We start from the raw sequence: 13,731 nt of genomic DNA, 5'->3' as shown, positions 1-13,731 counted from the left end.
CCTTGTGTGGCACAAGCTCTGCTGTGTGATGCTGTCCTGTCTCCCTGAGTGCCGCCATCCTGGCATCTGATGCTCACAGCAGGTGGTCCTTGGTGCTCCTCTCTGTTCTCGCCCCACTGTCTGCCAGCTGTAGAGTGGGGGCACTGAGCATCCTTGGGCCCTGCTGTGGCTCAGGCTTGGTTCTCAGGGCAGGTGCCTGAAGAATGAAGGTCAAGAGCGAGCCATAGGAGTGAGGGTCAAGATCTGCTGTGTCCTGGCTGAGGGGCTCTGCTGCCCCTCGCCATGCACACACATGCCCCAGCCTTGGGCTCCAAATGAAGGCAGAACGTGACGTGTGGCCAGGGCAGAGCCTGGCGTCTTTGGCATGCCAGCGATAGCGTGCTGCACTCCATCTCCCCTCTGCCTCAGCCAGTGGCCGGCTGCCTGGTCATACCGAGGCCGGGCTGAGGCAGCAGTGTGGAGGGGTGGCTACGGCACGATGAGAGCCAGTGCCGGGCTTGCCCTGTGCCACCTGGCGCCGCTGGACCTCCTCAGTAGGCCCGTGTGGTTGGTTGGCTTGGTCCGCACGAGCAGCTCCAGTCCAGCAGTACTTGGTGCCAGGTCCTTAGAGCGACCAGTGTGTCTCTCTCAGGGCTCTGAGTGTGTCTGTCTTCCCAGGGACGAAGAGTTCTCAGTGAGCTCAGTGCTGGCCTCCGATGTCATCCACGCCACACGCCGGGACATCCCGTGTATATTCAGGGTAGGAGTTGTTCTCATGTCTTTCCCTGTGTCTCAGCATTTCATTGATCACAAAATCGCATGCAAGTCTTCCACGCATGTCACCGTGCCAGAGCAGGCCCCGGTGCTGACCAGCCTGGCCCTCACGCAGGGAGCTCCTGGCTCTTCTTGGCAGCCCTGTCTGGTCCCTTCCCACTGCCTCCAAAGCTCCTTTTGCCTGGTGGGCAACTCACTGAGCTTGGTGCCACACTGTGAGCAGCCCCACCTGACCCCTCTTCCACCTCTCACTCATCGCTGCCTGAGCGAAACGGCCTGCCGGCATTTCCATGCCTGCACTGGAGCCCCTACTGCGGGATGGGGCTTAGACACGGTGGCCTCAACACGCTTCTGAAAGATGGGAGGTCAGACACACACATGCGCATGCACACTCTCTCTTGGGGGATTTTTACAAACAAGTCAAATTTTGGTTGACTACAAATCCCAGCTCTGTTCCCTAGTGGCCCCTCATATGCAAGAAATTCCCATCACTGCGCTTGTGGTGGTGCTGGTTTAGTAGCCGCCAGGGGCTCCAGGTCCCCTGGGTCTGTGGTGAAGCCACGGCACGTGTGCCGCAGCGGGCTGCTGTCCCTGAGAGAGCTCTGACAGCCCTGCGCTGTCCTCGCGCTCAGTAAGCACTCAGGGAGGGCGGGTGAGAGTTACCTCCCAGGACACAAGAGTCTGCTTAGCAGTTCCAGAACGATGCTTCAAGAAAGCAGTCTGGCAGGGGCAGTCATGCCAGGTCACTCCACGGCCACCGTGTGGCCTCCCGAATGCACCATGGATGCAACGTGTGGGGACACACGGGCTTCCTGTTGTCACCTAGGGGACGGTGGCGTCCCAGCGGGATGGGGTGCCTGATCAGCCTGGCTGACTGACAGCTCTTCTTGTTTCTGTTTTGTTTTCTCCTGTGAAGGTGACAGCCTCTCTCTTAGGTTCACCTTCTAAGAACAGCTCCCTGCTCATTCTGACAGAAAATGAGAACGAAAAGCGAAAGTGGGTTGGGATCTTAGAAGGGCTCCAGTCCATCCTGCACAAGAACCGGCTGCGGAACCAGGTGGTGCACGTGCCGCAGGAGGCCTACGACAGCACGCTGCCGCTCATCAAGGCTGTGCTCACAGCTGCCATCGTGGGTACGGCCCCGCAGCACCCTGCGACCACGCTGTTTTGTCCACAGAGCAGACCACTGGCTCACAGGCTGTTTGTGTTGTCCCCCCAGATGGAGACAGGATTGCCATTGGCCTGGAAGAAGGGCTCTACGTCATCGAGGTCACCCGAGACGGTGAGTAGGCAGGGCTGCGGCGCGGAGAAGGAGCTTATCTGCTGCATGGACCAAGTCATTCTGTCAGGGGACTTCACAAAAGAGCTAAAGGCAGACAGCGGAGGAGAATGATGTGCAGAATGGCAGGTGTCGTGGTGGGGGTGCAGGGGTGAGCTGGGTGAACCAAGGCTTCCCAGAGAAAACAGGTCTTCTGTCCTGCACGGGGCGTGTTGCCCTGTCCCTGCCCCTGCCTGGCACAGCCCAGCCTGGGAACCCAGAATCTAGGACACTTCGACAAGGGCTGGGCCCAGGAGACCCATGTGGCCGGGCTGCTAGTCCCTCAGTTCCAGAACAGGAGCAAGGAGACACTCCAAGCCAGAAGGGTCTTGGGTTGGTTTAGGGCCCCACAAGGCTGGAGGGAGTGTTTGTTCACCCACCTGGGGCTTCGCTGGTTTGGGCATGTGGGTGGGTCCACGGAACCCCTGCAGCAGTGACAGCAGCCAGTGGCCCAGGGCTGGGAGGGTGCAGGCATGGCAGGGGGGACAGAGCTCCAGTGGGGAGCTGGGCTGGTGGCTGCTGTGCCTCACACCTCCCCTTATTCCCCTGCCTGGCCACAGTGATCGTCCGTGCTGCTGACTGTAAGAAGGTATACCAGATTGAGCTAGCCCCCAGGGAGAAAATCGTTGTCCTCCTCTGCGGCCGGAACCACCATGTGCACCTCTATCCATGGTCCACCTTGGACGGAGCAGAAGGCAGCTTTGATATCAAGCTTCCGGAAACCAAAGGCTGCCAGCTACTGGCAACCGCAACGCTAAGGAAGAGTTCTTCCACCTGCCTGTTTGTTGCTGTGAAGCGGCTCATCCTCTGCTATGAGATCCAGAGAACTAAGCCTTTCCACAGGAAGTTCAATGAGCTGGTGGCCCCGGGACACGTGCAGTGGATGGCCGTGTTCAAGGACAGGCTCTGTGTTGGCTACCCCTCTGGGTTCTCTCTGTTGAGCATCCAAGGGGACGGGCAGCCTCTCGACCTGGTAAATCCCGCTGACCCCTCGCTTGCGTTCCTCTCACAGCAGTCTTTCGATGCCCTTTGTGCTGTGGAGCTCAAAAGTGAGGAGTACCTGCTTTGCTTCAGCCACATGGGACTGTACGTGGACCCTCAAGGCCGGAGGTCACGCATGCAGGAGCTCATGTGGCCTGCGGCTCCTGTCGCCTGTAGTATGTATATGTTTTCTGTTGCCATACCCCTGTTGCTGCTTCTCACGTCGACAGTCGGCATGTGTTCTATTTGCTTTGGTTTGTCTCCCAGCCCCTGGCCCAGTAGTTAAAGGGACAGAGGAGGGGGCATGCAGGCCGGAGGTCCACTGCCACAGCCTCCTGATGGCCCCCTGCTGCCCAGGATCCCAGCAATGGCCTCCCTGAGCAGAGACCTCAGTGAATGGAAAAAGGGGCCTGGTCTTTAATCTCTTTAAAAAGCATTCCTCATAATACATAAACTTGTGCAGCAAGCTGGTGTGGGGGTACACACCTGTAATCCTAGCACCCTGGGAGGCTGAGGCAGGAGGACCACAATTTCAGGCCCAGTCCAGGCAATGTGGTTTAGTGGTTTAGTGAGATACTATCAAAAGTGGGAAGTGGGGTTTATGTAGCTTAGTACAAAGGCTCGGGGTTCAGTCCCTAGTACCAGAAAGAAAACTCTGCAAAGCACTATAAACAAGCCAAAGGCTGTTGGTGGCCAGAAAGAGTGCAGCTCTGATGTCTAGGTTGCAGCCCCTCTGAGGGTGGTTGGAGTCATTCTGTATTCAAACCCTTACATCATTTGTTTTATTGGTCAAAGTGGCTTTAAGTGTGAACAGGCCACTAAGCGGAAGCCAGGAGCCTGATTCCTCCAGCAGTCCTGGAGCAGGGTGGGCTGCGCTGCTGGCGTTTGCCCTTGCTGTGGTTGCTGCCGCAGCCTGCTGTCTGTATCCGCCTGGCCTCTGTCTGTTCACTCCTGAACGGCTTTGGCCCTGAGAGCCTCCATTTCACACCCCAAGGAGTTGGTGCCAGTAACCAGCAAGGGTTGGGGCAGCCAGGGGAGCACTTCGTGATGTGGCAGCTGCTGCCTGTGGGAGGTGACTTGTACTTTTCTTTCCTCACCTGTGAGTAGAACTTTCGGGCTGCTCCCTCTCCAGCCACGCCAAGGACAGCATGCCTGGGTGTCGTACCCCTGCCTGGCTGCAGCAGGCCCAGCCGCTGGCCCGGCTGCTGGCCCACCTTTCTGCAGGGCCCCAGCCCCTCCGCAGCCACAGTGCAGGGCTCTATATTTCCTGCCTAGCGAGGTCCTTCCCACCAGAGTTAAGTTTCTTTGGAAAGTTGAGAAGGACTCAGGTCACCTCAGCCACACACAGCCAGTGCCCAGCCAATGTTCCCTCACCTCCACCTCGGCGTCTCTTGCCTCTGTCGGTGCAGTCGGTCTGGGGGCTGTCAGGAACCGGCCAGATGGCTGTTAGCAGAAGTACCGTCGGAGCTGTGTGCTGAGGCAGGACAGACGTCACTGGTCCTGTCCACCAAGGAGACTGGGTCTGACCTTCTGTGACCTATACAGTGGTGTGACTCGAGAGTCATGCTCTTTCCACCGTTTTCTTCAGACATTTCAGCGTATCTATCACACGAGAAAGGAAGCCCCATGTATCCAGCAAGAAGAGGGCTTCCCGGGAAATGCTGGGGTGGTCGCTCGGGAGTCACAAGTCTCGGAGGGCCGGCTTCTGAACGTGGCGCTCAGGATCTGGTGGCTGAGACGTCACTGCTGCCAGGGTCTGGTCACCAGCTCCAGCGTCTCATCTACTTGCCATGCCCCACTTTCTTTCCCATTTCATGCTCAAAGGAAAGGTGGTCACAGGCTGGTTGCCTGTGTGGGGGCACAGAGCGGGCACTTGGTGAAGAGACCCTCAGTGATGGCTGACGAGGGCCCCAGCTCGGCAGGTGTCCTGTGGGCTCAGAGCCCGCTGCCTTGAACTCTGTCCCGCAAGGTGTCCCCCAGGGACCATGCAGGGTGAGGCCGGCCAGGTGACGGTGAGGTGTCCAGGATGGCAAAGGGTAGTGGACATGCACTGCTCCTTGTCCGTCAGGTCACGCAGACAGGTTTTGCTGCTCTCCTAAATGTGTGGGCCCCCTGCATCTTCCCAGGCATCAGAGGCCCATTGTGCAACAGGCTGACAGTCACAGCCTAGCGCACCTTCCTGGAGGGGAGGACAGCACCACTGGAGGTGGCCGCCCTCACTGTCCAGGGGAGACCCTGGGGCCCTTGGAGCCAGTCCCATAGGGCGGCCTGAGCTGCAGGTCTAGGGACCCAGAGCCTGGCTTCCAGGGCGCTCCACCAGAGCTCGCCGTAGCGGCCGACACCCTAAGTGCTGGAACTGCACGCAGCAGGCCTGCATCAGTGTTTCCGCGGTTGTCATTTCTTGTAAGCACAGGGTGAGCACGCAAAGTCTTCAGGGTATCTTCGCTCCCTGTGTACGGTGTTCAGCGTGTCACCCGTGGTAGCCAGGCGTGGTGGTGCGTGCCTGTAATTGGAGAAGCTGGGAGGCTGAGGATGGCAAGTTGGGGGATGCAGCTTGGTGTGAAGACCCTGGGGCCGGCCCCAGTGTTGGGAGAGGTGACCTAGTGGGGAAGCGGTGGGAACTCACTTAGGCTTCGGGCTGTGAGACTTCGATGAAGGGGACCTCTACAGGGGATGTGAGCGGGTTTGGTGGGAGCCATGGAGGGCAGCCCGCTCCTCCCCCGCAACGTCCCCAGCAGAGCGGGAGCTTCGCTCACTGCTGTGCTCCGCCCGCACCAGGTTGCAGCCCCTCCCACATCACAGTGTACAGTGACTACGGCGTGGACGTCTTCGACGTGCGCACCATGGAGTGGGTGCAGACCATTGGCCTGCGGCGGGTAAGGCGCTGGGGGCCTGCTGCGGGCGGGTGGACTCCGTGTCCGCGCAGTGCATGACTGTCCCTCTGGTTCCCACCCCAGATCAGACCGCTGAACTCCGACGGCAGCCTCAACCTCCTGGGCTGCGAGCCCCCACGCCTCATCTACTTCAAAAGCAAGTTCTCGGGTGAGCAAGTTCTCTGTCGAAGGGGCTCGCGGCACCCAGACGGGACGCCGACCGCCCTGCTGACCGCCCTTTGCTGCAGGCGCCGCCCTCACCGTGCCGGACACCTCGGACAGCAGCAGGAAGCAGATGCTACGCACGCGCAGCAAGCGGCGCTTCGTCTTCAAGGTGCCTGAGGAGGAGCGGCTGCAGCAGCGACGGTAAGGTCGCCCGCTGGGAGGGCGCGGGGAGCCCGGGGCTGCTCCTGCTTCAGAGCCTCACCCGCCTCCTCTCACAGAGAGATGCTCCGGGACCCAGAGCTGAGATCTAAAATGATTTCCAACCCCACCAACTTCAACCACGTGGCCCACATGGGCCCGGGCGACGGCATGCAGGTGCTCATGGACCTGCCTCTGGTGCGTGAACAGCAGGGCCCCGGTGCAGCTGCAGGGACTGACCCAGGGTGCGGGCACTCAGCCGGCTTCTGCTGAGCCACCCCTCTTCTCCCAGTGTTGGGGCCCTGGGTGCCCCTCTGCAGATGGGTGGAGGCCCCGTGACCATCTCCCTGTCCCTTAGGAAACCACCTGTCAACGATTTTAACTCCCTAGCATGAAGTGGTAACATGCTTTTTTTTTCCACTTTAAACGGTGTAATTTCTGTAGAATTTGACTGTTGCTGAAATGCCATTGGTAACCCTTAGCTCAAACGGACCAGGGGCCATGTCCAGAGGTCTGGGGCTCATTTTGCTCCATGGGCCTGGCAGCCTGTCCTAGCTGCCCCGCCTACCTGCTGTCCTCTCTTCCCAGAGCACCTCAGCCCCCGCCCAGGAGGAGAGGCCTGGCCCTGCGCCCACAGGCCTGGCCCGGCCGCCCCCCGCCCGGAGCAAGCCCTACATCTCTTGGCCAGCATCAGGTACCAAGGGGCCGCAGGGTAGGGACCTGGGCTCTGCATGTTCACAGGGCTTTCCCTAGATGAACGCCACCCTTGCTCACAGGTGGGGCAGAGCCTGGGGTGACCGTGCCTCTGAGGAGCATGTCTGACCCGGACCAGGAGTTCGATAAGGAGGTGAGGCTTGCCCCACTCGAGGTGCTGTGTGCTTCAGGGAAAGACTTTGCTGCCCCTAGAGCAGCACCCGGGCCCCCAGGAGGCGGTGCAGCTGGTGATAGGCTGGGCTGGTGTCACAAGCCCAAGAGAGGCCTGTACCTTGGAGGCTCTGGTCTCCCTGCCCTGAAGTCAGGGCAGCCCTTGCGGCAGCCTGGGTGGGAGCAGGCCGCTGTGGGGGTGAGGTGAGAGCCCCAAGTCTCGCTGGCAGCCCCTTCTAGCCTTCTAGCCGGGCTTGCTCTCACACATGACCTAAAAGCAGGTGCCATCAGCTGGGCATGATGCCCTGGGAGGCTGAGGCAGGGGGATCCCAAGTCCCAGCCCAGCCTGGGCAGCCTAGTGACTTTGTGAGGCCCTGTCTCAGAATGAAAAGGGAAGTGGGGAGGGGGCAGCCTCTGCCACACCCGGGCTCACTCCCAGGTGCTGCGTTTGGGGGTGTTGTCGGCTGGCCTGTGCTCTCCCTACTCCCCACAGCTGCGGTGCCCCGTGGCCTCCGAGCTGCACTTCGGCTTCAGTTTTCTCTCTGCAGAGTGGGAGCACGGTAGTGGGGGAGCACGACCGCAGGGGATGGGACGCACTCTTGGAGGTGGAGGGGGAGTCAGCTGGGCCCTGAGGAGCAACTTCTCGCACCCACCCACCCCTGCCCCCTCCACTGTCGGTCTGCTTGCTCACTTCTGCGACGCAAAACCCACAGCCACACCCCCAGCGCGAGGGTTAACCCTGCCATGGTTTTGGGGGATTCAGCCCAGTGGCTCAGCTGGCAGCAAGGCAGACACGTCGTGGAGCAGGCACGCAAGGCCGGAAGCTGCCCGGTTCCTTAGCAAGGAGGAGGGATTGGAGCCCCCACTCAGGCTCAGCAGGGCGGGGTGGGCCCCCAAGGCCCTGCCTCCACAGCCACTCAGACACGTTCACTAGCTCCTCCAGTCTGCGCAGACCCCAGAGCCAGTCAAATTGGTGCCCTGCCCTCCTGAGCCACCCGCAGGAAGGAGGGCCATTGCTGCTTCTGTTGCCAGTGCTTTCTCAGATCTGTCTCTAATACTCTGTCTTTAGGGTGCTTTGTTGTACACAAGTTTGTAGTAATGCTTATGCAGTCCAGTTTATCAATTCAGATGAATATCCTTTGGGGTTTTCAAGATCCTCACAAGGTTTTTTCTGATGTTTGTCACTGCGTCTGAGGAATGTGCCCGTGTGTGTGTGTGTGTGTGTGTGTGTGTGTGTTTGCGCACACACTGCTCTCCCCAAGTCCCCACGGGGCCTCACCTGCAGTGCCCCGGAGCCTGGCTCCTGGGAGACCCAGAAGGGTAGCAGTGGGCCACTCCACTGCCTTTTCAACTTCTCGCAGTGGCTGCAATGGGCGTTCCCTGCTGCCTGCTGGTGGAGGTTGCCAGTGTCCACTGCCCTGTGTTTGGGTCACCAAGTGTCCCTCCAGCACGTTCTCTCCTGTGCCTGCAGGCCTGGTGCTCGGGGACGACACCAGCAGTCGTGCAGTGGGGTCTTCTCTCTCACACACTCGGCAGCTGCAGCGACCCATGCCATCGAGACAGGTCTTCCCTGTCCTCGCTCAGTTTTCCCCTCAACTATGATTGTGAAGAATGTTAGGCCTCCAGTCAAGTCGCAAGAATTGTAGCATAAAGAGCTCCTCACTCTTTCCCCTTCTGCCCATTTGACTTACTAGGAGGATCCCTTTCAAAGCAGGAAGCAGCGTCAGGGCCTTCCAAGCACTTCGGAGCCCAACCCTGCCCTGGCCACCTGTTCGCAGCCCCCATTGCCAGGTGGGGCATTCGCCGCCTTTGCAGCCGCCTCCCTCGGTCTGCGGAGGGCTGTGTTCCCCTTCGAAGGCAGTTGGGGCTGTCCAAGGCCTGGATGGCAAAGTGGCACCCCATACCTTTCCCAGCCACGGCACACACTGGCACGTGCGTGTGGCCACACCCTGCTGCACCCTCCTAGGTTCCGTGCGGCAGACCCTGCCTAAGAGCGAGGGCCTTCTCTTGGACCCCACCATATAGCTGCCTCGTCACACCAAAGTCTGCACCCCCCGAGGGTTCTTGGTCCCGGGGCCATGTTCTACATGATATGTATCTGGGGCAGGGCCCATACCATGGAGATTGAAGCTGGGGCATATGGAGCTATGTCCACAACCTGCGGATAAACTCACTGACATGGTCTCACCGAGTCGCCAGGTTGGCCTTAAACTGTGACCTTCCTGCCTGCTGGTATTACAGGTGTGTGTCAGCCAGCTCCATGTCGGGTTTTTAACTGAGTAGTTTCTTTATATTCCAGCTGCATCTTTTACAAATATTTCTTCCCACTCTGTTGGTCACCATTTCACATTCTGGATAATGTCTTTGAATCTGCGAAGTCTCTGACTTGGGTGAAATCTCACGTTTTTTCTTTGCCAGAACCAGGGTTATGGATTTACTTCTGTTTTCATCTGCGTGTCATGGTTTTAGTCGTTGACTGTTGTAAGTTACTCTTCGTATGTGATGTGAGGTAAAGATCCTACTGCATTCACTGCCACTCTTGGGCCTGGAGAAGCCCTTTGTGGCCGTCTTTCCCTGCCGGTGGTTTCGGCACCCTGTTAAAGATCCCCTGGCGGAGGGGCAGGCTTTGTTCTGTTCTGTGAGCCTGCGTGTCGGTCCTTAGGTTAGGCCTACGTGGTGGCTTCGCGGTGTGTTCTGAAGTACTGGGTTTGGGGTGTGTGTGTCCATCGGCTCTCTTCCTGCTTAAATATTGTTTACAGTTCATATGAGCTTTGAGGACTAGCTTTTCCATTTGTGCAGGAAGGCCGCCAGAATTCCAACAGGGGTCGCACTGACTCTGTAGACCACGTGGGGTGATGCCATGTCAGTGACCTCCTGGCCCGAGACCGTGGGATGCCTTCCCGTCTGTTCAGGTCTTCATTTCCTCCAGCATTGCTGTGGTTTCAGAGTGCAGATTTCCTAGCTCCTCCTCACATTCACCCCGGGCCACTGTGCCCTCTGCGCACTGTGCGGATGGGGCTGCTCCTCCACCCTTTCAGCCCGTCTGCTGCCGGCGTGCACAAGCAGAGTGGGTTGACCTGCTGCGCTGAGCTGGGCCGAATTCCTTCAGATTCTGTAGATTCTCTGGGGTTTGTGTCATCTGCAGGCAGGGAGTTGTCTTCCTCTCCACTTGGGGACCGCTGTTGGCCAGAGCTTTCGGGAGCGTTGCACTAAGCAGTGAGAGCAGTGTCCTTCTGTTGCTGATCCCAGGGAGAGCTGTCTCCACCCATGGGTGGTGTCAGGCTGTCTGTCCCGTTCTTCAGGCGTCCCCATCAAGGCGTCCTGTGTGTGGCTTTGGGCCACCTAGTAACAGTCATCCAGCTTTCCTCCCTGCAGAGTCCCCTCCCTGCAGTGATGGTGACCACCACGTCCTTCCTGAGTGCAGGTGGACAGTGTCTGATGAGCTGTGGCCAGCAGCTCGAGGAACAGGTGGTCAGCATGCCTGTAGGACGTCCCATTTCCATAACTTGGGGGACACCAGGCCGGCACTGGTGTCTCATGTGTCCTCTGTCTGCATTGACAGCCTGACTCGGATTCCACCAAACACTCGACCCCCTCGAACAGCTCCAACCCCAGCGGCCCACCAAGCCCCAACTCGCCGCACAGGAGCCAGCTGCCCCTCGACAGCCTGGAGCAGCCTGCCTGCGATGCCTGAGGCTGCCACCCTGCCAGTGCCAAGACTGAGCTGAGCAGTGTTGTCCGGGGAGATGTAGAGTCCGTCTGTAGATGTGAGGTGAATCTATTATAATAAGGACCATCTGGACGCCACATTCTGTGGCACAGACCAGATCGCTTGTCTGCACAGCCGAGAGGCACCGTGTTCCGTTTGCACATGAAGGACCACCGCACACCTCACCCGCACCGCTGGCCTGGCACCGGGCCTTGCCTGTGTAGGGGCATGGCCTCGGTACCTGTCTCTCCCCGATGCTTGAAACTGTTCCCACGCCCCTAGGAGAATAGTAGCAAGTCGTGTATCATCCCAGTGTCGCCAGGCCCTTGCAGACAGGACAGTGCAGGTGAGCTGTGGCCTTGCTTTCACTTTCCTGTTGCACAGGCAGCTGCAGGAGCCCTGGCTGTGGACAGCGGCCGAGACAGTGCTGCCATGTCCTTGTGCGGGGGTCCACTCTGGGTCTCAGCCAGGAGGTGTCACCAGCACCTGCTGCCGCCTGTCACAATATGTGTCAAAGCAGACAGGCCACTCCGCCTGCTGGCCAAGAAGTGGCCAGAGTCCAGGGAGCGTGCAGTAGGCACTAGGCCCCTTCCTGCCTTGCCCTGCCCCGCATGGAGCCCGCGAGGAACGTCCGGTCAGGTCTGCAGAGACCCCCGACACTCTGCACACAGCCGGCCCGTGGCCTGGGGATGCCCTCGTGTGTCTAACCCCAGCTTCCTGTGTCCTGTGTCGAGTGATCGGCTCTGTAGCCCTGTCTTGTAAAGGCTTGTGACTGACTGTGGCAGCAGACGTGGCTTGTCCCCGCCTCGGGACGGGCTCCCTGTCGTCTTACCCAGCGGCGTGCGCAGCCACGCTGTCCAGGACTGCACTTGGCCAAGTCGGCACTGAGGCCGTGACAGGTGTTGCACCCGGCACCCGCCTGCCCACCCTCCCTTCCAGGCCTGTGTCCCGCAGGCCCCAGCTGGGGGCTCTGGTTTTTACTTTTTTAATGTAAGTCTGAGTCTTTGTAATTATTGAATCGTGAGAACATTTTTGAACAATTTACCTGTCAATAAAGCAGAGATGGAAGTTTTAAAGCTCTCCACGGTTTGGGTCTGGTGGTGTTGCCTCAAGTGTGCCAGGGTACCTGGGAGCACCCTACAACGGAAGTCAGAGGGAGCGAAGGTACAGGGTCACAGGTCATGCAAAGGGCTGCCTGTGTGCACGCGGTAGGAGTGGGCACCTGGGAACCCCACGGTCACGTCTCTACCAAGTTCCAGGCCCCTCCAGTGGGTGCTGCTAGGGGAAGGGGCAAGGTCTCAGCCTGAGAACAGGGAGCCTGCAAGGTCCTCGGCAGTGCTGGCTGGGCAGTGGGCAGTGCGGGCCACTCTGCACACGGAGAGGCCGGGGCCTGCCAGGCCAGCAGGTTTGGTTGTCTGCCTCTGGCCGGGATCTCTAGGGGCCTTGGGTATACGAGGGCAGTGACCACGCGAGCCTTCCCAGGAGTGTGGCCGAGAGAAGCTCGGGCAGTGGCAGCCACCCGAGGACAGGCAGGTCCACTGTAGTGTTGCCGTGGCCCGGCTCCCCACAGCGTGCAGAGCTGCTTCCAGGGCACAGTCCGTGCCAGCCACCAGGCCTTGATCAGCATAGCCCTGAGGACCCAGACCCAGGCACATGCACTGGGCTTAAACGACCACAGGGAACAGGGCAGATGTTAGGAGCAGCACCCTGGGGACCTGCTGCCAGGGTTTGCACCCATCGCCCCGTTTCCTCATACATGGGACACGGCTGCCCCAGGGCCCTTCCAGAAGCCCTGGGATGAACACCAGTTACGGTAACAGAACTTGGGCGGGCGTGGGAGAATGTGAGATTAAACGCTGGTTTGTGTAACTGGCCATTAAACCCAGGGAGCGCTGAACTACACACATCCTAGCCTTCTTATTTTGAGCGTCCAGTAAGTTGCCCAAGCTGGCCTAGAACTTTTCTTTGAGACGGTCTTACTAGGTAGTTCAGGCTGGCCTCAAGCTCATGGTGATCCTTCTGACTCAGCTCCCCGAGTGCTGGGATTACAGGCATGTACCACCACACCCGGCTGGCCTAGAATTTATGATTCCCCTGCCTCAGCCTCCTGAATGTCTGGGTTTACAGGTCTGAAGCACCATGCCTGGCTGTCAGCCATTTTCATTTAAGGGCTGGGGATTAAGCCCAGGGACTTCATTCTGAGCTACATCCCTGTCCCTTTATTTTTTGAGACAGGGAACGCTGAGTGGGTAGGTTCCACAAAGGTGTCCAGCAGCAGCTCACTGCTCCAGGTCAAAGGCTGGTCTCAAACTTGTGATCTTCCTGCCTCAGCCTCCCAGAGTGCTAGGGTTATAGGCACGTGCCACTGTGGCGACTCTGGCTGTTGGCCACTTAAAAGTGAACAAACTGGTGTTGACAGGCACACCCACAGGACACAAGTGCCATAGAAAAGCCAGCGCGTGAGACAGCTGTGTGACAGCCAAGCTGTGCCTGTGGGTCTGGGCAGGCAGGCGACAGGCGTGATGGCCTTCTGGCCACAGGGCCGCGGTGCAGTGCAGTTGTGAAGGCCCTGCGCACCCTGTGCCCTCCAGGAGCAGCAGTGCTTTTGGGGAACCATGCTCCCCGTGGGCATGCCAGACCCCTGGCCCCAGCAGAGAGCCCTCCCTGTCGGTCTCGAGCAGGTGGCTGCCCACACGGGCCTGCCCACCCTCTCCTGTGGCAGCTGGTTGGTGCCGGGGCCACGGGGAGCCCCAGTGCCTCCTGGTCTGCCTCACCCCTCTCCCCTCCCCAGGCCTGAGAACCGCACCCCCATCCTGGCCCGCTGTGTGTCCCAGCAGATCGCTGCTGGGTGGCAGGAAGCGCTGTGCTCA

The 13,731-nt window shown here is 59.4% G+C and overlaps 1 protein-coding gene across 1 annotated transcript in view; it reads left to right on the top strand.

Annotated features, from left to right (window-relative positions):
- Positions 1-11,941, top strand: part of Cdc42bpb (CDC42 binding protein kinase beta (DMPK-like)) — a gene marked incomplete at its 5' end in the record, with an annotated part of 89,533 nt that extends 77,592 nt beyond the window's left edge. Inside the window, 11 exon segments of the mRNA XM_013507874.1 lie at positions 658-739; positions 1,670-1,886; positions 1,973-2,035; positions 2,632-3,228; positions 5,831-5,928; positions 6,010-6,094; positions 6,174-6,291; positions 6,369-6,486; positions 6,877-6,982; positions 7,065-7,135; positions 10,715-11,941. Of these exon segments, the coding sequence (XP_013363328.1) occupies positions 658-739; positions 1,670-1,886; positions 1,973-2,035; positions 2,632-3,228; positions 5,831-5,928; positions 6,010-6,094; positions 6,174-6,291; positions 6,369-6,486; positions 6,877-6,982; positions 7,065-7,135; positions 10,715-10,846 (1,687 nt within the window).
- Between the last annotated feature and the right edge of the window lie 1,790 nt (positions 11,942-13,731).

The sequence above is a fragment of the Chinchilla lanigera genome, unplaced genomic scaffold (assembly GCF_000276665.1).
Source record: "Chinchilla lanigera isolate Chin_1 unplaced genomic scaffold, ChiLan1.0 scaffold00137, whole genome shotgun sequence".
In the NCBI taxonomy this organism is placed as follows: Eukaryota; Metazoa; Chordata; class Mammalia; order Rodentia; family Chinchillidae; genus Chinchilla; species Chinchilla lanigera.
This window is presented reverse-complemented; position numbering and strand designations above follow the sequence as displayed.